Consider the following 26374-nt stretch of genomic DNA (forward strand, 5'->3'; position numbering starts at 1 on the left):
CTTTTCGTATTTACCACTTTAAGAATTCTAAGGGAGTAGATAGCAGGGATTTGTGGGTCAGCAGGCTTTAAAACAGCGCCAGGTTTAAAAGGAGGCCTGGTGTAGACAGCGGGCAGCGGAGTGAGAGGGAAGCAGAGTGAGCTATTAGGGCTTAGGATCAAAGGGCTGGGGAGAAAAAGGGCCTGGTAAGTTCGTGTGGAAATTTTCAATACTACTGCAGTGAATAATGGAGGGGCATGTGATGTGCTGCTTCTGTATGATGTGGGAGCTGGTGGACCCCAGGGTCCTTCCCAGTGACCACGTCTGCAGTAAGTGCAGGTTGCTGGAAGAGCTCCAGCTCAAGGTAGATAAGCTGGCCTCTGAGCTTCAGACACTGAGGCTCATGAGGGGGAGAGAGGGTGCCATTGTCAATGGGGTGCAAGAGACATCCACCCCCCCTAGACTGGCTAACTCTAAGGGTCAGGAACAAGAGGGGGCTGCTGAGAGGAGGAAAGTGGGTGGGGACCGGAGGAAGGCGGGTGGGGACCGGATGCCTCAGCCTCTCAATCTGCATAACAGGTTTGAGGTTCTTGCTTCCAGTCTGGACGAGAACGAGGGAGGTGAGGTTGGTAAGCAAACTGCACACAGTAGTGATGCAGACGCAGGATATAGGCAAAGAGAAGGTGATAAGGAACGTAGTCGTAATTGGGGATAGTGGGGTTAAGGGTATTGACACTGTCCTGTGTCACAATGACAAAGTACACAGAAGGGTGTGTTGTCTGCCTGGTGCTCGGGTCCAGGATGTTACATCCGGGCTGCAGAGGAACCTGGAGTGGGAGGGTGAGAATCCGGTCGTTGTAGTACATGTGGGTGCCAACGACGTAGGCAAAATGCAAACTGAGGATCTGGGGAGGGAGTATGAAAAGCTGGGAATGGAATTAAAAAGCAGAACCGACAAGGTGGTTATCTCTGGATTACTACCTGAACCGTGTGCAGACGGGCGTAGGGTTGATAAGATTAAGGAAGTGAATGGGTGGCTCAGGGATTGGTGTGGGAGGAATGGGTTTGAATTTATGGGGCATTGGCACCAGTATTGGGGTAGGTGGGACCTGTTCAGGTGGGATGGGGTTGGTCTGAACCGTGCTGGGACCAGAGTCCTGGCGAATCGTGTAAATAGGACTGTAGGTAGGGCTTTAAACTAATTGGGGGGGGGGTGGGGAGGGTACGAGGGTAGGTGACATTACGGGGTCTAAAGTCAAGGAGAGGGTACAGGTAAGGGAAGAGGCCGAGGATGTCCCAATAATAAAGGGAGTAGGGGGCGTGACTATGGTTGGTGGCGTTCTGGCAAGTAGGGTCCAGGTGAAGGCTGGGATGAAGGCACTTTATCTAAATGCACGAAGCATTCGGAATAAAGTGGATGAGCTGGTGGCGCAGATCAGCACAAATGGATATGATCTGGTGGCCATTACAGAGATGTGGCTGCAAGGTGACAGGGACTGGGAGCTGAATATCCAGGGGTATCAAGTGTTTAGGAAGGATAGGCGGGAGGAAAAAGGAGGGGGGCGTAGCTCTGCTGATTAAGGATAGCATCAGGGTGGTAACAAGGGATGATATAGGAACCAAAGAGCAGAAAGTGGAATCGTTGTGGGTGGAGATTAGGAACAGCAAAGAGAGGAAGACGCTGGTGGGTGTCATCTATAGGCCCCCAAATAATGATCTGGAGTCTGGAGGTGGGGCGGGCTGTTAACGCGCAAATAAGTGCGGCGTGCAGGAACGGAACGGCAATAATTATGGGGGATTTCAATCTACATATTGATTGGTCGACCCATGTTGGACGCGGTGGGCTCAAGGAGGGAGTTCTTGGAATGCTGCCGGGATAGTTTCCTTGAACAGTGTGTGTTGGAGCCGACAAGGGAGCGAGCTAGCTTGGATCTGGTGTTATGTAACGAGGCGGGTAGAATTAGGGACCTTGTGGTGAAGGATCCTCTTGGGGAGAGCGATCATTGTATGGAGTTTCTGGTGCAGATGGGGGAGGAGAAAGTGGGTTCCCGGACACGCGGCCTTTGTTTGAACAGAGGGGAGTATGGTAGGATGAGAGAAGAATTGGCGAATGTTGACTGGGGGAGTGCGTTGGAAGGTAGGTCTGCTGAGGAGCAGTGGAGGATCTTTAAGGGGATCTTTCTTGGTGCTCAGCAGAAATTTATTCCGATGGTTAAAAAGGACTGTAGGAGGAGAGGTAATAAGCCGTGGATAACGAAGGAGGTGAAGGAAAGTGTTAAATTAAAAGCGGAGGCGTTTAGAGTAGCTAAGAGTAGTGGGCGAGAAGAGGATTGGGAGAGGTTTAAATGTCAACAAAGATTGACAAAGAAGTTGATAAAGGTAGGATAAACAATGAAGCTGAGCTAGCACTTAATATAAAAAAGATAGCAAGAGTTTTTATAAATATATAAAAAGGCTAGGGTGAACGTTGGACCCTTAGAGGATGAGAGGGGGGACTTAGTGGTAGGGGATGGGGAAATGGCTGAGGCCTTGAATAACTTTTTTGTTTCGGTCTTCACGGAGGACGACGTGAATAATTTGCCGGGTGTTAGCGATGCAAAGATATTAGGACTGGAGGGTCTCAATGACATTATTGTTACTGGAGAGGCGGTGGTCGACAGACTGGAGGGACTGATTGTGGACAAGTCCACCAGGACCGGATGGAATGCATCTAAGGGTTCTGAAAGAAATGGCGGAGGTGACAGTGGATGCCTTGGTGGTTATTTTCCAAACATCGCTGGATTCTGGGGAAGTGCCGGAAGATTGGAAAACGGCTAATGTTACGCCGTTGTTTAAGAAGGGTGGCAGGCAAAAGGCAGGGAATTATAGGCCGGTTAGTTTAACGTCTGTTGTAGGTAAAATGTGAGAATCCGTCATCAAGGAGGAAATAGCGAGGCACCTTGAGGGGAATTGCTTGATAGAGCAGACGCAGCACGGTTTCGTTAAGGGGAAGTCGTGTCTGACAAATTTATTGGAGTTCTATGAGAATGTGTCTAGGGCGGTGGATAGAGGACAGTCGGTGGATGTGGTCTTTCTTGATTTTCAGAAGGCGTTTGACAAGGTACCTCACAAGAGGTTATTGCAGAAGGTAAGGGGGCATGGAGTTGGGGGTAGGGTGTTAGTGTGGATAGAGGATTGGCTGGCTAATAGGAGGCAGAGAGTGGGGGTCAATGGGTGCTATTCGGATTGGCGGTTGGTGACTAGTGGAGTGCCCCAGGGGTCGGTGCTGGGGCCTCAGCTATTTACCATTTATGTAGATGATCTGGAGGAGGGAACCGAGTGTATGGTGTCGAAATTTGCTGATGACACCAAGACTGGTGGAACGGCAAATTGCGCGGAGGGTGTGGAGAGTCTGCAGAAGGATCTAGATAGGCTGGGCGAATGGGCCAGGAACTGGCAAATGGAATTTAATGTTGGCAAGTGCGAGGTGGTCCACTTTGGTAGGAATAATGGTAGGAAGGACTATTACTTACGTGGCGAAAAACTGCAGCAGGCGACGGTGCAGAGGGACCTCGGGGTCCTTGTGCATGAGTTGCAAAAACCCAGCCTGCAGGTGCAGCAGGTGGTCAGGAAGGCGAATGGGATGCTGGCCTTCATCGCGAGGGGGATTGAATTTAAAAGTAGGGAGGTCTTGCTGCAGCTGTATAGGGCATTGGTGAGGCCGCAGCTGGAGTACTGTGTGCAGTTTTGGTCGCCGCACTTACGCAAGGATATTTTGGCCTTGGAGGGAGTGCAGAGGAGGTTTACTAGGCTGATGCTGGAGTTGAGGGGGTTGAGCTATGAGGAGAGGCTGAATAAACTAGGCTTGTACTCGTTAGAGTTCAGAAGAATGAGGGGAGATCTCATTGAGATGTATAAGATGATGAATGGGATGGATAGGATAGAGGTGGAGAGACTCTTCCTGCTCAGAAAGGACAGTAGGACTAGGGGGCACAGCCTCAAGATAAAGGGGGGGGGGCGGTTTAGAACGGAGTTGAGGAGGAACTTCTTCACTCAAAGGGTGGTGAATCTCTGGAATTCTCTGCCCGTTGAAGTGGTGGAGGCTGCCTCGCTAAATATTTTTAAGACGCGGGTTGATAGGTTTTTGATAAGCGAGGGGATTAAGGGTTATAGGGAGAGGGCGGGAATGTGGAACTGAGCCACGGCAGATCAGCCATGTTCTTACTGAATGGCAGGGCAGGCTTGAAGGGCTAGATGGCCTACTCCTGCTCCTATTTCTTATGTTCTTATGTTAATTCAAATTCGGTCAGCTTGACACTTTGATCAGGTACAGACAATCAGGTTAAGAACTTCACTGTACATAGCAAATGCACTTAGTAATTAACAACATATAAATAGCTATCAAATATCCTCTAAGTACATTTTAAAAAGCATATTGCTTATCTGAACATACAAACTAGGAGCAGAAATAGGCCACTTGGCCCTTCAAGCCTGCTCTATCATTCAATTGATATGGCTGATCTGATTATAAACCCAAAGCCACATCCCTGTCTAACCTTGATAACCTTTCATCCCCTTGTTTGTCAAGAATTTATCTAACTCTGCCTTAAAAATATTTAAAGACTCTGCTTCCACCACCTTTTGAAGAAGAGTTCCAAAGACCCATGACCAGAGAAAAAAATTCCAATCCTTTATTTTTAAACAGTGACCTCCAGTTCTAGATTCTGTCACAGGACGGAACATCCTCAACACATTCACCCCGATAAGACCTCTCAGGATTTTAGAAGCTCCAATCAAGTCATCTCTTACTCATCTAATCTCAAGTGGATACAAGCCTAAACTGCCCAACCTTTCCTCATAAAATAGCCTGCTCATTCCAGGTATTAGCCCAGTAAATCTTCTCTGAACAACTTCCACTGCATTTCCATGTTTTCTTAAATAAGGAGACCACATCTGCAAACAGTGCCCCAGGTGTGGTCTCACCAGTGACCTGTAGAGCTGAAGCATAATGTCCCCACTTTTTCAATCAATTCCCTTCACGAGAAATTGTAACATTCTATTCGCTTTCCTTACTTTCTGTACCTACATACTAGTCTTTTGTGACTTATGTGCTAGGACACCTAGACATCTCTGAATCTGAGTTCTGATGTTCCATTCTTTGACTTTATGTTTATCAGCATTTAATACAATGAGAGCCAACTAACCCATGACTTTAAGATTCAATTTTGCCATAAGAGAAGTGGGTTTTTGTATTTTACTTATGTGGTGGGAGTTAGTGCAAGAGACCATCTTCTATTTCTAACAAAGCAAGAACAATATCAAGATTTTTAATTTTTGCAAGTATGCTGTTTGTACCAAATGCTGTTCATTATTCTGCTCAATTGAAAGAAAGAGGCTTGCATTTATAGAATACTTTTCAGACCACTGGATATCTCAAAATGCATTATGATCACCAAAATACTATTACATGTGGCAACTGTTGTAACATGGGAAACAGGGCAGCCAATTTACTCACAGAAAGCTTCCATTAACAGCAAGGTGATGATGAACCAGAACATATGTGTCTTGTAAAGTTATTTGAGGGATAAATTTCGGTTGGGAGAATATCAATCCTTCCAACAATGCAAATCTCCTAATACTGCCTGTGGGGTGGTGGCGGTGGGAGGAAGGTGTTGTCAGCCTTGATTATTTTGCTCATGCCTGGCGTAAAACTATTTAAAAACTCATTTCCTGGATGTGGCCGGGGGGGGGGGGGGGGGGGGGGGGCGCGGGGGAGGGTCGCTGGCCAGGCCAATATTATTGCCACTCCCTAATTGCCCTTGGGAAGGTGGTGATGAGCTGCCTTCTTTAACTGTTGCTGTCCCTGAGGTGGAAGTATACCCACAGTCCTGTTAGGGAGGGAGTTCCAGGATTTTGATGCAGCGACATGAAGCAACGATGATATATTTCCAAGTCACGATGGTGAGTTGCTTGGAAAGAAATTCCAAGTTGCGATGTATGTGCTGCCTTTGTTCTTACATAAGAACATAAGAAATAGGAGCAGGAGTAGGCCATCTAGCCCTTCGAGCCTGCCCCGCCATTCAGTAAGATCATGGCTGATCTGTCGTGGCTCAGTTCCATCGAGATGGTCGAGATCGTGGGTTTGGAAGGTATTGCCTAAAGAGCCTTGGTGAGTTCCTGCAATGCAAATGTAGCTGTGACTGTGCACTAGTGGTGAAGGAAGTGAACATTTGAGGATGGAGTGCCAATCAAGCAGGCTGCTTTGTTTTGGATGGTGTAGAGCTGCTTAAATATTGTTGGAGCTGCACACATCCAAACAAGTGGAGAGCATTTCATCACACTCCTGACTTACGCCTTGTTGATGATGGACAGGCTTTGGGGAGTCAGGTGAGGATTCCATTTTCTGACTCGCTCTTGTAGCCACAGTATTTATCCAGCTAGTCCAGTTTCTAGTCAATGGTGACTACAGGATGTTGATAATGATAGTGAACCTGGAATCTTATGAATCAGAAGCGAGAGTACTATGAATTGAACCAAGGTTGATATTACACGTAAAATATATTTATCTATTGATTTATATATTGAAGCTTGGTCCAATAGAGTGTACATTTTTCTGCTGCATGTTGTGACTACAGACATGTTCCAGTAAATTGGCCTGCATTTAATGGCAAATGTTCCCTGTTCAAACCTTTGATTTTGCAGCATTTACTTAGGTTTGGTTGGATAAACACACAAAACTTTGTTGGAGAGAAGTGCACTTATGTGAGTGGTAATTGGCTTTGTTCCAAATAGCATATTAACATAGAAACCTAAAACCATAACATCAACTTTTCATCAATGGGTTTGGAATCTTTCAATATATAGTTCAAACGTAGTTTGGTTAGACACAGAACCTCGCAAACAAAGAGAGCAGAACAATAATCATCAGCGTGGGAAGATTTTCAAAAAACATATTTTATAACCCATGGAATAGCTTACAATTTTACCTTTTTGTAATCATAAACAAGTCTGAGTTGTTAATCATTTTGTGGCCAAAGTACTTGCACTTGGCATATCTTCCATTTTCAATTTTCTAGAAGAGAGAGAGAAGTGGTAAATATGTATTTTCCTTTCAGTAAATTTTAAAGTAGTGGAAATATGACTGCAAGGAGAATTCATTTGATCACCTTTTGGAAATATTATATGAATATGAAATATAACAATTGTATTTATGGTAGTAGTCTTGAATAACACTCAAGATAATGATCATTTGTACAAATATCTGGATGGAAAAAAAAATCAGGTTATTATTCAAACGCACCTACCCTCACTAATATGCCACAATTTGGTTGCATATGGAAACACGTTTAATATAAACAATTCTATATTCTAGGGAAGGATTAATCTTAAATAGCTACAATGGTTATTTATGTAACACACCTTGGGGCGAATTTTCCTGTTTCGCCCACCACGGGAATCAGAGTGGGCAAGGGGTGGACTATGGAAGGGTCTGTTTACCTTGGGCGGGATTTTATGGTTTCGGGGCGAACGCGGCCAAAATATTCCACCCCTTGTGTCAGCTAACTATTGAGCTGCATTACTAAACTACCTCGATGGAGAAATTGTGAAAGTACAAGGTACTTTAGAAGTTGAAGAAATAAAATGTTAAAATGAAAGCAGTAAGCATTGTGAATTGTTTTGCCCTATTGAAAATTATGCTTCAAAAATAATAGATAATGTATAATTAAGCAACTTTTCCAGTGAAAGAAAATTAGTTTCCTTTGCAAATCAAGATCATACCAGACACTGAGATAATACAAGTCTGAAACACAGATCTATCAAGACTAGAACATTGTCTACTACTGTTTTATTGCTATCTTTGTCATTCTTTGCTTAGGCAATTACATAGAGTATGAACAAAGAGTAGGTCATTGGGTCCCTCAAGTTTGCTCCACCATTTGATAAAATCAAGAAGTGGCTTCAAATCCACTATTTTAATACTCCCTATACTCTTTGACTCCCTTTGTCAATCAAAAATCTAACTCAGCCTTAAAAATATTCAATAACCCTGTCTCCACCGCTCTCTGAAGAGAATTGCATAGACCAATGACCATCAGAACTGTTTTTAATGATATTACATCCTTTTTCAGGTAAGGAGACCAAAACTCCCAATGTAGTCTCACCAATGCCTATACAATTGTAGCAAAACCTTCCTATTTTTATATTCTATTCGCTTTGCAATAAACACAACATTCCATTTGATTTCCTAATCACTTGCTGTACTTGCATACTAATGTTTTGTGAACCATGTACCAACATAAACAGATCACACTGTATTGCAGAATTTTGCAACCTCTCTGTCTTAACAAAATGCTGCTTTTGTATTCTTCCTGCTAAAGTTGATGAGTTCACGTTTCCCACATTATACTCCATCTGCCCTTACTTTCCCCTTGTAACCCTTTGTAAACTCAGATAAAATCATATCTGATCTGATTATGGCCAAGATAGACTAGGTTCTGCTCACAATTTACTTTCACACTTATATATGTGGCACTAGCAAATTAACATACATTTGGATCCTTCATCTAAGAATGCCTTATTTTGATGTGATTTTCTACTTCTGGACGAAAACAAATACACTCTAGCAAAATTTGAACATCCAGTTGAAACCCACTTCTGAAGTGCTGATCGCAAGACTATTATGAACTAATATTGAAACACCTAAATTGGAATCTGCTTTCTTCACAGACTGAGCTTGACTGGATAAAGACCCAATATGAATTTAGTGTACTTTACTAAGTCAACTGTAAGGGAAATATTCAAACTGAATGTCAATTCTTTTTAATATGGAAACTGATTTGAATAAGATTCTGAAGACTCTTGACATGGTGGATGTGGAAAGGATACTCTTCTTTCTGGAAGAATCTGGAATTACTGGTCACTACTTAAAAGAGGTTCTCCATTTAAGACGGATGAGGACAATTGTTTCTCTTGAGGGTTTTGAGGCTTTACAGCTCTTTTCCTCAAAAGGCAGTAGAAGCAAGATCTTTAAAGATTTTGAGAGTCTTTAAATATTTTTAAGGCAGAGGTAGATAGATTATTGATAAGCAAGGGGCTAAAAAGTTATTGGGAAGTAGATGGGAATGTGGATTTGAAGTTATGATCAGATCAGTCACAATCTTACTGAATGGCAGAACAGGTTCAACAGGCTGAGTGGTTTATTCCTGCAACTATTCTGTATGTTCATAAGATTCTGTAAACCTATAAAATTATGGCTGGAATTCTTTGGTGTCATATGTCCCACCCCTGCCAGCAAGAACTGGGAATTTGGCACTCGGCCAAACCTCCATTCACTGCAGCAGAATGGGTCAATGCCGTCATGGATGAGGGTGCAATATTTTGCCCTATATCTACAGTACGTAGGTTAACAGCTAAAACAGATGTCATTTTATGAACTCAAACTATTTTTATAAGAGGTTAGGAAAACCATCTGAGATGATGGGTGAATTTGCTAGTATCGTTAAAGGATCTGCACAAGAAGCACCTTCTCTAAATAATTGTAAAGAATAATGGTCAAGTCATAGACTAGAACAAAGTTTTTCCAATTAAATATTTGGAGGAATTAAGATATTGGAGTAAATTTTCCATTCCTGCCCACCGTGGGAATTGTTGCAGACAGGACAGAAAATCTAGTGGACCATTTAAAAATTCATTGACTTCAGATGGGGTGACTGGAAAATCCTACCCATTATCTTTTGTCCCTGCCAATAAACTCTTTTCTCGTCACTGATGCTATCCCTCTCTGCAATTTTTTGAGGCTGAATCAAACTATAGGAACCTCACTGTCACATCTGATCCTGAAATGAACTTGCAACTAAATATCCACCATCACTAAGTGTGTCCTATTTCCACCTCAACTTCGACTTCACTCCGTACCATTCTCAACTCATCTGATACTGGAACCTCCACCCTTGTCTTCATTACCTCTAGACATGACCTTTCCAATGCACTCCTGGCCACCCTTGCAAGTTCTACCCTTGATAAACTTGAGGTCAACCAAAACTGCTGCTTGTGTTCTAAAATGTACCAAGTTTTGTTCACCCATTACCCCCAGGCTTTCTGTGGTAAACAGATCTCAGTTAAGTCTCAATGCCTCAATTCTTATCCTTGCTTTCAAATCCCTCATAGCTTCACTCCTTCTTATCCCTGTAAATTCCTTCAGCCTGACAGCCCCAAGAGATATTTGCTAACTCTGATTTCTTGAGAATCCCCAATTTTAATCACTCCAACATACCTACAGTTGCCAAAGCTTTAAGTTCCAGAATTGCCTCTCTAACCCCTCTTTAAGATGCTCTTTAAAACCTTCTTCTTTGACCGAGCTTTTGGTTATCTGCCCTGACATTTCCTATGTGGCTCAGCATCAAAGTTTGTTTGATAATGCTCCAGTGAATTTGTGTCACACTTAAAGCTGTGTATAAATAAAAGTTGCTGAAGTCACCATTGAGATCAAGAGCCAATTTTGGTTTAGCTAACTGGGGAAGAGTGTGAGGAAACACAAATAAGAAGTCTCACAACATAAGGTTAAAGTCCAATAGGTTTATTTGGTAGCAAAATCCACCAGCTCTCGCAGTGCTTCATCAGGCAAGTGGGAGTTCTATTCATAAACAGGGCACATAAAGAGATATGTGTGCACATACATGAGGATGGCCTCAACCAGGATCTTGGATTCATGTCACACCATCTGTAACCCCCATGACTTGCCTGGACTTACAAAATCTCACTAACTGTCCTGTCTGGAGACAATACACATCTCTTCAACCTCGACTTAGTGCTCTCTCCACTCACATTGTCTGTACCTTTAAGATTTGATTACCTGTAAAGACTTGCATTCCAATCATTATTTTGTAAATTGAGTTAGTACCTTTATGTGTCTTGTTTGTGAATAGAACTCCCACTTACCCGACGAAGGAGCTGATCTGAAAGCTAGTGGATTTTGCTACCAAATAAACCTGTTAGACTTCTTACTATGTTTACCCCAGTCCAACACAGGCATCTCCACATCAGGAAACACAAGTGCCAGGAGCAGAAGTAGACCATACAGCCTGTCAAGCCTTCTTCACCATTCAGTATGATCTTAGTTGATTTTGGACTGCAACTCTACTTTCCTGCCTGTACCCCATATCACTTGATTCCCTGAGACCCGAAACATCTGTCTATTCCAGCCTTAAATACATTCAGTGATGGAGCAGCCACAACTCTCTGGGGTAGAGAATTCCAAAGATTCATAACCCTTTCAGTGAATAAATACCTCTTTGTATCAGTTCTAAATGATTGTTCCCTTATCGTGAGAGTGTGCTCATGTTTTAGATTCCCCAGCCAGCAGAAACAACCCTCAGTGACTGCCCTGTCAAGCCTCTTGAGAATCTTGCATATTTTAATGAGATCACCACTCATTTGTCTAAACTCCAGAAAGGAAACTTGATCATTAGGGGCAAGAAAATGTGTCTGAAGCTTCAGAAATCCCAAAACAGAACAAAAAAATCTTTTTAACCTTTTGAAGCACTGCACTAGTTTTTGTATCATTATTGGTTGGATGTCCCATGATCTAATCTTATGAAAGCAATTTGAGCTATAAAATAGAAACAAATGTCTAGAGTCAACGATTCAATAATTAATGTTGTACTTTTCCACCAGCTGCAATAATATTTGTTAATGTGTATAAAAATCATTAAAGACCATATGCAGGATGTAATTCTCATTTGGCACCTTTGAAGTGTCTATTGATCCGCATATACTTAGAAAAAAAAACTGAGGATTTTCTTTCAGGACAGAATAGATTTTCGTTACATCAAGTATACCAACCTTAAAAATTACTTTATTCCATACAAATCATTATCCTAAATAAACACTTATGGTAATAGAAGAAAGCAATTAAATCCCATCAGCGTTAGAAGTGGCCAGTATCTTACCTAAGCCACTTCTACCTGTAATTTTCTGAGGTCATTTGCCTAGAACTGTATACTTCAATAATAAATGTTAGGTTATAGGAACACCACAAAGTCAAATCTTGAAATTTATTGAATCTTCATATTTATGTGTATCAGAAACAAAATTGCAATGGCACCAGAAAATAATTCAGTTCTATATAATATCTCGTTGCGTTGGACAATCGTACATTGATAATTTCATGAACCCAGCACAAAGCATAACATAGTTCTTACAAGTATTTGGCATGGCCTTTGAGATGGCGCTCTTCATATCTGGAATAACATTGAATTGAACTACTGATAACCTTCTTGCATTAGGGGATAAAACCACTAATCTTATTCTCGATTGGACCCCTGTTCTGGAGACGTGAATACAGTCAGAATGATTTTATGTGAATGACAAAAATGTCTACTTTGAGTGAACACTTTGAAGGTAGTCCTGAAATTAAATGTAGTTTGTATTGCGAGGATATACCCTTTTGAAAAGATGGCTATTGCTTTTGAAATCTTTGACCGTGGTCCTATAGGCAGTGCTGTTTTCCATTATTGCAGTTTTACCTCGGGGTTCGTTAGTTTTTACTCTGAAAGAGATCTAGCTGGAGGCAATGGTCTTTCAATGAAAGCACATTTATTTACATACTAACTTGGTTAGTATGTAAATACTAACCAAGTTAGTATGTAACACTCTCTAAAATGCTTCTCAGCCATCATCTCTCAGTGAGTGACATCACAGAAATATAACTCTTTATGCTCAGACTTCAAGAGCGCTGTTTCTCTTTGAGATTGTTTTAATTTGGGAAATCTTCCTTGTTTACATTAATAAATGGTCTTTAACCTCTCCTGGCTTGGCTTCATGGATAGCCTATGACACACGTGCTGTCTTTCACTGCTCCCAAATTCATTAATCCTACGTCACGCTTAGACAGTTCAGTGGGGAAAATAAGCTAAATTATTTTCTTTTGTGAATTGCTCAGCAACATTGCTTATTTATGTGTTTCCTGGAATATTTAAGGTCATCGCAATCTCTTGGTTTGGTTTCATGAAAATTGATTTGACTACACCAGCAGTGAGCTGATGCTCCGCCAAGAACAGCTGAATTATTCCATTCTACTTCTGCTCCATTAGTGTGAAACTTCATTGGTAGAGGCTGGAATTCTCCAGTCTTGAACACCCTGCCATGGTTGATTTGATTTATTGTTGTAACGTGTATTAGTATACAGTAAAAAGTACTGTTTCTTGCACACTATACAGACAAAGCCTACTGTACATAGAACCCATAGAATCCTACAGTGCATAAGGAGGCCATTCAACTCATTGAGTCTGCACTGACCACAATCCCACCCATGCCCTATCTCCAGAACTCCAAGCATTTACCCTAACTATTCCCCTAATACTAACAGGCAATTTAGCATGGCCAATCTACCTAACCTGCAAATTTTTGGACTGTGGGCGGAGCACTTGGAGGAAACAACCCATGCAAACACAGAGAAGGTGCAAGCTCCACAGACAGTTACCCAAGTTGGGAATTGAGCCCGGGTGCCTGGCGCTATGAGGCACCAGTATTAACTACTGTGCCACCATGCAAATATACCAAAATATACCAAATATACCAAATAAATATACCATTTATATAGATGATCTGGAGGAGGGAACCGAGTGTAGGGTGTCGAAATTTGCTGATGACACCAAGATTGGGGAACGGCAAATTGTGCGGAGGGTGTGGAGAGTCTACAGAAGGATCTAGATAGGCTGGGCGAATGGGCCAGGAAATGGCAAATGGAATTTAATGTTGGCAAGTGTGAGGTGGTCCACTTTGATAGGAAGAATGGTAGGAAGAACTATTACTTACGGGGCGAAAAACTGCAGCAGGCGACGGTGCAGAGGGACCTCGGGGTCCTTGTGCATGAGTCGCAAAAACCCAGCTTGCAGGTGCAGCAGGTGGTCAGGAAGGCGAATGGGATGCTGGCCTTCATAGCGAAGGGGACTGAATATAAAAGTAGGGAGGTCTTGCTGCAGCTGTATAGGGCATTGGTGAGGCCGCAGCTGGAGTACTGTGTGCAGTTTTGGGCACCGCACCTGCGCAAAGATATTTTGGCCTTGGAGGGAGTGCAGAGGAGGTTTACTAGGCTGATACCGGAGTTGAGGGGGTTGAGCTATGAGGAGAGGCTGAATAAACTGGGCTTGTACTCGTTACAGTTTAGAAGAATGAGGGGAGATCTCATTGAGACGTATAAGATGATGAATGGGATGGATAGGATAGAGGTGGAAAGACTCTTCCCACTCAAAAAAGACAGTAGGACTAGGGGGCACAGCCTCAAGATAAAAGGGGGGCGGTTTAGAACAGAGTTGAGGAGGAACTTCTTCACTCAAAGGGTGGTGAATCTCTGGAATTCTCTGCCCGTTGAAGTGGTGGAGGCTGCCTCGCTAAATATTTTTAAGACGCGGGTTGATGGGTTTTTGATAAGAGAGGGGATTAAGGGTTATGGGGAGAGGGCGGGAAAGTGGAACTAAGCAGCGACAGATCAGCCATGATCTTATTGAATGGCGGGGCAGGCTCGAAGGGCTAGATGGCCTACTCCTGCTCCTATTTCTTATGTTCTTATGCTGCTGTACATAAAGAAGGAAAGGAGACAGTGCAGAATGTAGTGACACTGTCATAGCTAGGGTGTAGAGAAAAGTCAACTTTATGCAAGTCCGATGACAGCAGTGAAGAAGTATTTTTGAGTCAGTTAGTATGTATCCTCAGACTTTTTCCACATGGAAGAAGGTGCAAGAGACTATGTCCAGGTTCCATTGGGGCCTTGATTATGCTGGCTACTTTGCTGAGGCAGCGTGAAGTGTTGACAATGTCACTGGATGGAAGGCTAGTTTCATTGACGGACTGGGCTTCGTTCACGACCCTTTGCAGTTTATTGCAGTCTTGGACAAAGCAGGACCCATACCAAGCTGTGATACAATTAGAAAGAATGCCTTCTATAGTGCATCTGTAGAAGTTGGTGAGAGTTGTAGCAGACGTGCCAAATTTCCTTAGTTTCCTGAGAAATTAAAGGCGTTGATGGGCTTTCTTAACTATAGTGTCTGCATTGAGGGACCAGGACAGGCTGTTGGTAATCTGGACACCTAAAAACTTGAAGCTCAGCGAGAATGGAGAATTTAGCATTTAACCAAATCTCCATTCACAGCAGCAGGAGCGGAGGATCCCAGTCATGATTTTAAAATGCCATTTATTTTTTACATTTGGACCTCAGGATAATAATTCTTCATTCTAACACTTTGTTTTTCTGCATAGCAAAGTGTGAAAGAAAAGACTGACTGGTCAAGAGAAAATTAAGTTGATTGATGTTTCCAATATCTGATCCTTTTTTGCTGGCATGTCCTTTTCCAAAAACTCAGATCATTATATGGCTCTGTTAGTAGAGATAACAGTTTTTCTGCTTGATATAAACATGAGTACTAATTTTAACTACGGCCAATACATTTCATGGACTGCCAGAAATTATAGTTCTTCTCTCCAAGGAGACATGAATTTTTAATGTAGTGCCACAAATGCTTTTAATAAGGAACCATTCATTGCCTACTTCACATCCTTAAGAACTAATGTTCTTTAAAAAATGATTTACAGAATGACTTGAATGTCACTAATGGAATAACTACTTTAAATTATTTTCTCTCATAAATGGATCAATTACCATCAGTAAGGTAAGTTCAGAAGTTTCACTCATTTTTTATCCTCTAATTTTCTTTCCCTTGATCCTCCTCTCATGAAGGTGATCCCATGCTAGAGACGATTTTGTCAGTTTCAACGGACCTTGACTTGTATTTAGTGTTAGAGACAAACCCAGCTAACTCTAATCTATTCTTATCTGTGTCTACTTACATACTTGCAGCGAGTCTCTAGCTGGGAAGCAACAGCAGAAATAATGGCCAGTTTGCTCCTTTGTAACCTTTGGGCTAGGTGACATTCTAGAGGAAATTGGTTAAATCGTAAACAACAGAGATTACATTTTGTACTATCCTTAACTACATGGCTTAAAGTAATCCTCTTACTGAACCAGTAGGAAAAATTGCTAATTTTGAATGGAGATGTAGATTGGTGTTTAATATAAATATAACTTGGCTGTATGTAAAGTAATGGTAAAAGTTATAAGAAACTGACAAGAGTCTAACCTGTAGACAAATCTGCAAATTCCAATTTGCTGTCTTTAGATTGTAATGTGCATTTCTTTTAAAATATTTTAAAATATCTTTCAGCACCTCTACAGTTTAACACAAAAAAACTCATAATCATTTTGATCATATAATTGTTTGATATCAGCTGGTAGCTGTGCCTGCAAAACTTTTTATTTTCTGCTAAGGTATGTATTAGTACACGGATATCTTAAGATAATTTTTCAGAAGCAAAAGATACCGTTTTATGCTACTAAATATTAATGAGGAAATTGTAATTTTTTGGAACATAATAATAAATTTTAATACAACAGAACTTTGTCAATCTAAATACCTCTTTTACAGCCATATCTTCTTCTTAAATCTATTGTTATGTAGCAGCTGAACTTGACTCAAAAATTAGAAATTTTGCCTCATAGTAAACTGATAACACATCTCAATCTTACCATCACATCAAAGATTAGAGGTAGAATATTAACATACATTTTATTTTCATATGTGTTTCAGTAATCTTACCTTTCTAAACTAATTCTTCCTCCTTTTCACAGTCTCATCACGTAATCTCCAAATCATTCTTCAAAACTGTGGAACTCCTAATTCAATTTTACTTCAGGAATTTAAAATTGAATCACTACTTTGCAATTTACCACATATCATTTTACTATTTTAAATTTGGTGATGCCTTGTACTACAAACATTCACCTTAAGTTCCAAAGAATGTCAGTGTACGCAGTAAAGCAGGAAAATTAATCAAGTTATCTGGGAGGTGAAAATTAATATATGAAGTTCCCTCTGGTTTGAAGCCGAATAGTCCAACATGAGTGGGATTTTCTGGCCACACTCCCTCCAAGATCAGAAAATCCCACCAGAGGTCAATGGACCTCTGCATGGTCCACCTCTGCCTGCTATGATTCCCATGACAGGCAGGACAGAAAAATTTTGTCCGTGGTTTATGGTTCTCAGCTTTCATGCATGAATTTTCAAATTTTGGGCTCACAAGATTAAGAGAAATGATGCTCAGAAATTCAAATTCATCTGAATAGTTATCATCAACATAAGCACCACTATCTTGGTTTTCACTCAATCAAAACATATGCTGGGAGTGTGCACAATATAATGCAACGTGTGGGAACCTGGACAATTTAAATACTGGTTTTGGGTTTTTCGGTTCTACGGGTAAGTTACTAAATTACATGGCTGCAAAGGGAAGCATCCTCCTTATAATGCTCGAGAGGTGCAGAGATTCAGGAGGGATATGCTGATCCATGCAAGTGGGAATAAAAAACTTGTTTCACCAGCAAAGACCTCATGTTAGGATGTTGAGAGTGAACATCAGAAGTATTGTGCCAGGATATGCATCCAGTATAGGATCAATAAATGTTTGTTTTACCCAATACCTACTATGTATTTCTCCTTTCAATCTCTTTTCCCTCCTGTGCCTTTCAAACCACTCAACATCACTTTTCTCCCTACCAATCACACACACTACACAATCTCATATCCTCACTCCTTACACGTGCTCACTTCCTTTCTCCTCCTCTAATTGTTCACCATTCTCATCTCCTCTCAGCTGCTCAATAAAAAAAGTTCTGTATCTGCCTTACCATCATGTCACAGGTGTGGAAGCCAATATAATATTTTCACAGTGACAATTTGGAAGACTGTAAGCCAGTGATCTGAAAGTTGCACAATTGTTATTTGAATTACTCTGATGTGGCACTAAGTGATCTCTGGGTCTTAGTGCTGCATTAAGTGCCTTGCTGGATTCCAGGTTATAAAATGCTCCTCACACTGAGCATCATCATCTTCAGCATTTTCTTCACCATACAAACATATGAATCAGGAGCAGTAGTAGGCCATTCAGCCCCTCCTCATGGCTGATCTCATAGTGGCCTCAACTCTACTTTTCTGTTGGGAAACATCCTCTCAGTATGCACCCTGTCATCTCTCCTCAGGATTCTTATCCTCTTCTTGATCAGATGGTAAGTCCTGCAGGCCATCTTTGTCTTTCTCCTCCTGGTTCTTTGCTGAGTATTCTTTGCAGAATACAAAATGCCAGTTTTTCTGGAGACTCCAAGATGCTACATAGCGAATAGTGCAGGGAGCCTCCTGACCTATCAAGGCATCTGAAACTCAATTTGAGTATTCATTGGCTTGCTGTGCAACTAAACCTTGCAACTGTTATTGTAATTGTTCTCCCATTCTCAAACACTGATGGCAGCTCAAAAACATGTTGCTGTGGGAAAGAAGAGATACTGTGATGAACGTTTATAATGAAGATATAATTGCAGTTCCCTGCTATCAAATATATATTTGCAAGAACCTCCTTCTGGCAACGTGCAAGTTGAACATTGATGAGATGCAAGCCCTTGCAGTTAGACAAAATTCCTGGCCTATCCGAAACAGTCTTAAAGTATATGCACTTTGTGCTTGGGGAAAGCCTGCCAGAGATGCACCTCTAATGCTCCTTCAGTCTTGATCATTTGGAAATTAGATATATAACTGGTTCGGGTAAATCAAACATCTGTGACAAGCCTCAACATTGATTTTCGGATGATTGAGGGAAGGTCCCATGGGAGCCTGAAACGAGCCAGAGATGTAAAATCTGAGGGTTATGGCCATTTTTAATATCAGATGATTGTGCCAATGGCAAAGTAGGCAACAGGTCTTCTTTCAGGAGGCTGCAGAAGTCTACAATGATCTGAAGTATGAATTGAGGTCCCTCGTACAGACCAAGAAGCAAAGGGTCTTATTTGTATACCTTGGCAGTGAGCAAAATGCCTTCTGAGAGCATTCCCCCTTTTTCTATGACCCACCTGCAACTCCTTTTTCATCATTTTTTTGCTGCTGTTCTCTTCTTCACTCCATATATATTCATATATGGCTTCTCCAACTTTTTCATTAAGGTTTTTGAAAGCAAAAACTTAATGATTACAAAATCACACCCTCAATCAAGTGAAATGGCCTCTTTATATTCAGCAAAGGAATCTTCTGATCATGTGAACCTGTGCGAGACCATGCTGTAGTAAAATCTTAGGATCTTGATTTGCATGTATTCAAAAATATATTATACATACACACACACACACAAAATTTTTCTCTGTGAAAAGATTTTTGCTGATTACATTACTCAGTACTGTTAATATTGTTGCAGCTGATAACATGCCATGCCACGTTGTGATTAGGACTGACATCTTCAAAAAACTGATGGAAGCAGAACCCAAGGCTCTGCCTGCTGGCAAATAAACATGGTTGCCCAGCAAAGGGGTTATAAGTGATGAGTGATAAACAGCTGCAGAGCATTGTATCTTCTCTGAAGAAGTCATATAGACTCAAAACGTTAATGGTTGCTCTCTTCACAGACATTGCCAGACCTGCTGAGTCTTTCCAGCATTTCCTGTTTTTATTTCATTTTATATTTTAATTGTTAAACTATGTTTATTAATTGAGGAATAAATGTAATCACTATTTTATCCTTCATGCTATTGTTATCCTTCTTCAATGATATCTAGCATGGTGTCCATTTATAATGTAATCAATAAAGTAATACAATAGGTTTTATACTTTACGTTTTTAGTTAACAGATTGAACATAGCCGAACAGTCGTCTTGGCATTTGCACAGATAGGGCTGAACATCCACTATACACACCTTGTCTCATCTCTTGTGGCTAAAATGTGTAAATGCATTTTGACAGTTTCAGAGTTCCTAGCAGATGTCACTGTACAATAATTACAAGATGATGGTGCAGTAGTTATGTTGGTGGACTAATAATTGAGAATCCTGGACTAATAATCCAAATTCAAATCCCCTGACAGACGTTTGATCGGTTTTAAAAAAATGCAATATAAAGCTGTGCCACCAGCAGGACAGACCAACAAAGGTGACGGTACAGTGATATACAGTCGAGAAGGAGCTGCTTTGGGAGTCCTTGTGAACCCTGTACGGCATGAACTAGGTCAAATATGGACAAGGAAACATCCTGCTGATTACTATGTACCATTTCCCCCCCTCAGCTGATGAGTCCGTACTCCTCCATGATGAACACCACTTGGCAAAATCACTGAGTGGCAAGGCTATAGAATGTACTCTGGGTTGGGGATATCAATGTCTATCATGAAGAGTGGCTGAGTAGTACACCGCAGACAGAGCTGGCCAGCTCCGAAAGGATATAACTGCTAGACGGGGGCAGTGGCAGAGGCAGGTGATGGTGGGAACCAACAAGAGGGCAAAACCTTTGTGGGCAGCATGATGGCACAGTGATTAGCACTACTGCCTCACAGCATCAGGGACCCAGTTTCAATTCCAGCCTTGGGTCACTGTGCACATTCTCCCCATATCTCTGTGGGTTTTCACTCAGTGCTCAGATTTCTTCCCACAGTCCAATGATGTGTGAATTAGGTTGATTGGCCATGCTAATTTGATCCTAGTGTCAAGGGATTAGCAAGTTAAATGTGTGGGGTTACAGAAATAGGGCCTGGGTGGGATTGCAGTCAGTGCAGGCTCAATGGGCCAAATGGCCTCCTTTTGCACTGTAGGGATTATGTGATTCTATGACCCTATCCTCAACAACCTACCTGTCACAGATGCATCTATCCTTGACAGTACGGGGTAGGAGTGACCACTGCATTGTCCTTGTGGAGACGAAGTCCTATCATCACACTGACGATACCCGACCACTGTGCTAAATGGGATAGACTTCAAACAGATCTAGCAACTCAAGACTGGGCATCCATGAGGTACTGTGGACCATCAGCAGCAACAGAATTGTACCCAACTACAATCTGTAACTTCATAGCCTGACATATCCCTGACTCTACTATTACCACTACGCCAGGGGATCAATCCTGGTTCAGTGTCGACTCCAGGAAGGCATGCCAGGAGCAACTCAGGCATACCTAAAATAAGATGTTAACCTGGTGAAGCAACAAAACAGGACAACATACGTGCCAAACAGTATATGCAACAAACAGTGGACAGAGCCAAGTGATTCCACAACCAACAGATCTAAGACCTGCAGTTCTACCACATCCAGCCATGAATGGTGGTGATGGCAGACAATTGAACTCAGTAGAGGAGGAAGCTGCACAAATATTCCCATCCTCAATGATGGAGGAACCCAGCATATCAGTGCAAAAGATAAGGTTGAAGCAAAGTGTCAAGTGGATGATCCATCTTGACCTCCTCTGGGAGGTCCTCAGCATCATAGATGTCAATCTACAGCCAATTCAATTCACTTCATATGACATCAACAAACTGCTAAAGGCTTTGGATACAGCTCCTGACCTCATTACAGCCTTGGTTCAAACATGGACAAAGAGTTTAATTCCAGAGTTGAGGTGACAGCGACTGACCTTGACATCCAAGCAGCACATCACCAAGTATGGCACCAAGGAACCCTAGCAAAATTGGGGTCAATGGGAATCGGGGGAAAACCCTCCCCTTGGGGTCACACCTAGCACAAAGGAAGATGATCATAGTGTTTAGAGGTCAAACATCTCAGCTTCAGGACATCACTGCAGGAGTTCCTCAGGATAATGTCCTAGACCCAACCATCTTTCTTCCATCATAAGGTCTGAGGTTTGAAGTCTGAAGTAGGGACATTAGCTGATAATTTCAGTATCATTTGTGACTCCTCAAATACTGAAGCAGTCCATTTCCAAATGCAGCAAAACCTGAATAAAATCCAGGCTTGAGCTGAGAAGTGGCAAGTAACACTCTCACAACAAAGTGTCAGACAATGACTATCTCCGACAAGAGAGAATGAGTTATCATTGACCAGAAATGGAACTGGATTAGTCATACAAGTACTGTGGCTACCAATGCAGGTCAAAGGGCAGGACTCCTGTGGCAAGTAACTCACCTCCTGACTTTCTGAAGCCTGTCCACCATCCATAAGGCACATGTCAGGAATATTTTGGAGTATTCTCCTCTTGCCTGGATGAATGTAACTTCAACAACATTTAAGAAGTTTAACCCCACCCAGGCCAAAGTGGCCTGCTTGATTGCTACCTCTTCTACAAAGGTTTAATCCCTCCACCAACAATGAACAGTGGCAGCCATGTGTACCATCTACAAGATGCACTGCAGAACTCACCAAGGCGCCTTAAGCAGCATCTTCCAAACCTATGGCCATTACTATCTAGAAGGACAAGTGCAGCAGGTACTTGAGAACACCATGACCTGAAGATTCCCTTTTACTCACCATCCTGACTTGGAAATATGTTGACGTTCCTCTGCTATTGCTGGGTCAAAATCCTGGAACTCACTTCCTAACAGCACCTGAGTGTAACTACACCTCAGGGACTCCAGCAGTTTAGGTGGCAGCTCACCACCACCTTTGCAAGGGAAATTAGGGATGGGCAATAAATGCTGGTCAACACACTTGTTTCATAAATGAATTAAATAAAAAGTGAGGACCATAAAGCTGTCAAATTATGTTTACAAATAAGCAAGTTCATTAATGTCTTTAAAAAAGCTTCTTTCCTCAACTAATGTATGTCTGCTGAGTACCAAACTCTTAGTTGTCTCTCAGCTACCCTCCAAAGTGATCCAGCAAACTAATCAATTATATTAAGCACTTGGTTTCAACCTAAGCAACAAATCAAGATGTGATGAAGGCATACCAGTTCAATGGACCCTGAAAAGTCACCTCGCTATCTTCTGGGAGCATTACCAAAGTTAGGAGAACTATCCCACAGAATAATCAAACTCCAGTCTGACAAAATCGTATTCACAGAGTCATTCCTTTCATCATCATCCCTGGGAATGTCCTGTTCCACTGGCAGGATACACTGAGCTGACATAGGGGCACGGTGTTGTATAGTTGAAGAGGTAGCTAAGTTACTCAGGAATTCTTCATATTGACCACATTCTATTAGTTCTTTTAGCTTTAGGTCAAACAGAGGCAACAAAACCTCCTGCTAATTACCAGTAATACCCTTTCTTAGGTGTTAAAACAGAATTCCTTTGCACTGAATACTACTAGGAGTCATCATTGACTGAAACAAGGAATAAGATTGTAATTTGGATGTGAAGACTTCAATCTTCATTATCAAGTGTGGCTCTATAGTACTGCCATTGACCAAGCTGGCAGGAACAATCCACTTGACCTTATCCTGTGATGCAGTTTATTCATGACAGTTTTGGTCTGAATAATCACTGCAACAGTTGTAGTTCAACTGGGGCAGATTCTTCCATCAGGGGAAGAAGTCACATGGCAGGTACGAAGTCACATGGCGATGGCAGGAATGTTAAGTGTTTCCCACTGTGAAGGCTAGCAGGAAAATACACCACATCATCTGGCAGGTTCAATGTGGGTAGGCAGAGTGGGGGTAGGGGCATTATTGTAGAAGGTATGCAACTGAACATTTTGCATCATATTCCCGTGAAAGAGCAGGGCTGATGGTGCGCAGTCTGCCACTTTATCTAGGTGCCATATTGAAAAGGTACTCATCACTGACCTACTATTGCAGATAAATGATGGCCCCTCTTGAAATGAAAACAAATCTCCAGGAACATTCTGAGGCTGGTAGATGGACTTCCACGATGACACTAAAGCTGGAAGATCCATCTGTAGATGTTCCATCAGCCTACTGTGGTCCAGAGTTGCTTGTGGCTGCCATCCCAAACTCAAGGTATCCCTAGGTATTGTTCAGCTGAGTCCACGTACCTGCATGCCATGTTGTTCCAGATGTGTTTTTCACCTGTGTGTTTTCTCACAGGCAACGTGGAGAATCAGGCATGGGGGTGGCAGAGAAAAATTCCATTGGGTCTTACCTGCACCCATCAACAGGATACAAATCAGTTTCATGCTGGCTTCCAATGGGTTTCCCGATCTGCCATGGCAGACACCAGCAGAAGATCTCATGGGAAATTCACGCTAGTATAAAACAGAGTTTTAGGCCTTCTACAATAATGCCCCTGTCCCTACTCTGCCCACCCACCATTGAACCTGCCAGCAGGGACATGGGAGAATCCCACTCCCAGTGAGTTAGAAGGTTGTCGATTTCAATTGCAAAAATCTACGTCAGTATTCCAGTAGAGTATTACAGTGTCAGAGACGCCATCTTTTTTTGAGATGTTAATTCAAAGCCCTAATTCTCTCATGCTTTTGGCAACCATGTCCCATTTTCACACTGAGGATACTGCATTGTGCTGTCTGGTGTTAGCACAGTGAGTCATTACCATAATAGCAAAAGTATGTAACAATCTAATCAATTAGGCAGCTTCACTTTGTATGAAGCCCATATTTTGATGAGAGGTAGTGGAAGCAAACATTACAATCACCTGAGATGTTCAAATTGGGCAATGCTTAATTGGAATATTCAACAATACTTGGGTGTTAAAAGTAGAATAAATATTCAAGTCCAGCAGAGGTTTCTCAACTTGATAACACAAATTCAATCTCCAAATTTTGTTTCAAATTACATCTCTACTTTAATTATAACCCTCTCTAGATAGAAAATAATCAGAATAAAATGATTCAAATCAAAACATCTAAAATAAAACACAATGTAATGTATGGATCAGAGTGCTATAGAATGCTATGTTATTTATTTTTACCAATGAACTGTAATGAGGTAAGAACAGCAATGTAAATGGTTTTAGTAAACTCACAAACAAGATATTCCATAACAATGCTCAAGTAGAGTCTGAAGAAAAAGACCAACTTGCACTACATAATGCAGCATGTCTAGTACTCAAAGCATTTCACATAATAATTAATTTGAACTTTAGTGTTACACAAGTAAACATTGCATTATTGTTTTGTAGTTTTGTACATCAAGTTCCACAAACTGGAGGCTAAACGAGCAGACAACTGTTTTTTTCAATGTTTAACCCACCACAAGATAGAAAGCTTTTCCAGCTCTTCCTTTGAATAGTGCAATAACATTTTCAACATTTACCTGAACCAGAGCAACCATACTGTATTTGATTTAATGGACTAAATTTTACAGACTTTTTTTTGGATGTTGGGACCATTTCTGGCTTGCAATCCATTTGTGGGCCTTCTCGTTGTTTTTAGTCAGAACAACTCAATTAGGAGCCTACCTCCAGGTTTTGAAACCAATAAAGGACAGTGTGAGGGACAACATGGTAATTTTCCTCGGGGTGGGGGAGGGGGGGGAATAGATTTTTTAATTATAGGTCTCTATTCTGTTATTTTATAAAACTTAGGATCATGTATGCCTGATTAGCCACTTCCTCAAACTACCCTACCATCTTCAATAACTTGCACACATACATAAGAACATAAGAAATAGGAGCAGGAGTAGGCCATCTAGCCCCTCAAGCCTGCCCCGCCATTCAATAAGATCATGGCTGATCTGATAGTGGTTCAGTTCCACTTACCCACCTGTTCCCCATAACCCTTAATTCCCTTATTGATCAGAAATCTATCTACCTGTGACTTAAACACATTTAACAAGGTAGCCTCTACTGCTTCAATGAGCAGAGAATTCCAAAGATTCTCTACCCTGAGAGAAGAAGTTCCTCCTCAACTCTGTTCTAAATTGACTCCCCCTTATTTTGAGGCTGTGTCCTCTGGTTCTTGTTTCCTTTCTAAGTGGAAACAATCTCTCTGCCTCTATCCTGTCTAGCCCCTTCATTATCTTATATGTCTTTATAAGATCCCCCTTCAGCCTTCTAAACTCAACGAGCACAAATCCAATCTACTCAATCTCTCCTCATAAGCCAACCTCCTCAACTTCAGTATTAACCTGGTGAACCTTCTCTGCATTCCCTCCAAGGCCAACATATCCTTTCGCAAATAAGGGGACCAAAATTGCACACAGTACTCTAGTTGCGGCCTCACCAGTACAATTGCAGTATGACCTCCCTGCTTTTATACTCTGTCCCCCTCACGATAAAGGCCAACATTCCATTTGCCTTCTTGATCACCTGCAAACTGACGTTTTGTGATTCATGCACAAGGACCCCCAGGTCCCTCTGCACTTTAGCATATTGTAATTTTTCACCATTTAAATAATAGTCCATTTACTATTATTCCTTCCAAAGTGGATAACCTACACTTGCCAACGTTATACACCGTCTGCCAGATCCTTGCCCACTCACTTAGCCTATCCAAATCTCTCTGCAGACTTCCCGTGTCCTTCATGCAATTCGCTTTCCCACTCATCTTTGTGTCAACAGCAAACTTTGTCACCCTACATTCGGTCGCCTCCTCCAGATCATCTATGTATATGGTGAACAGTTGAGGCCCCAGCACCAATCCCTGCGGCATGCCACTAGTCACCAACTGCCAACCAGAAAAGCACCCAT

General features: G+C 41.8%; 1 protein-coding gene across 3 annotated transcripts in view; it reads right to left on the reverse strand.

Moving 5' to 3' along the window:
* The window catches only part of vps13a (vacuolar protein sorting 13 homolog A), a 405759-nt gene that overhangs the window by 16834 nt on the left and 362551 nt on the right, over positions 1-26374 (reverse strand). For all 3 annotated transcript variants that reach the window (XM_080188886.1, XM_080188884.1, XM_080188883.1), the window contains one exon: positions 6945-7030. In XM_080188886.1, the coding sequence (XP_080045012.1) occupies positions 6945-7030 (86 nt within the window). The remainder of the gene's footprint in view (positions 1-6944; positions 7031-26374) is intronic.

Source organism: Carcharhinus amblyrhynchos, chromosome 5 (genome assembly GCF_965287045.1).
Source record: "Carcharhinus amblyrhynchos chromosome 5, sCarAmb.v2.hapA, whole genome shotgun sequence".
NCBI lineage: Eukaryota > Metazoa > Chordata > Chondrichthyes > Carcharhiniformes > Carcharhinidae > Carcharhinus > Carcharhinus amblyrhynchos.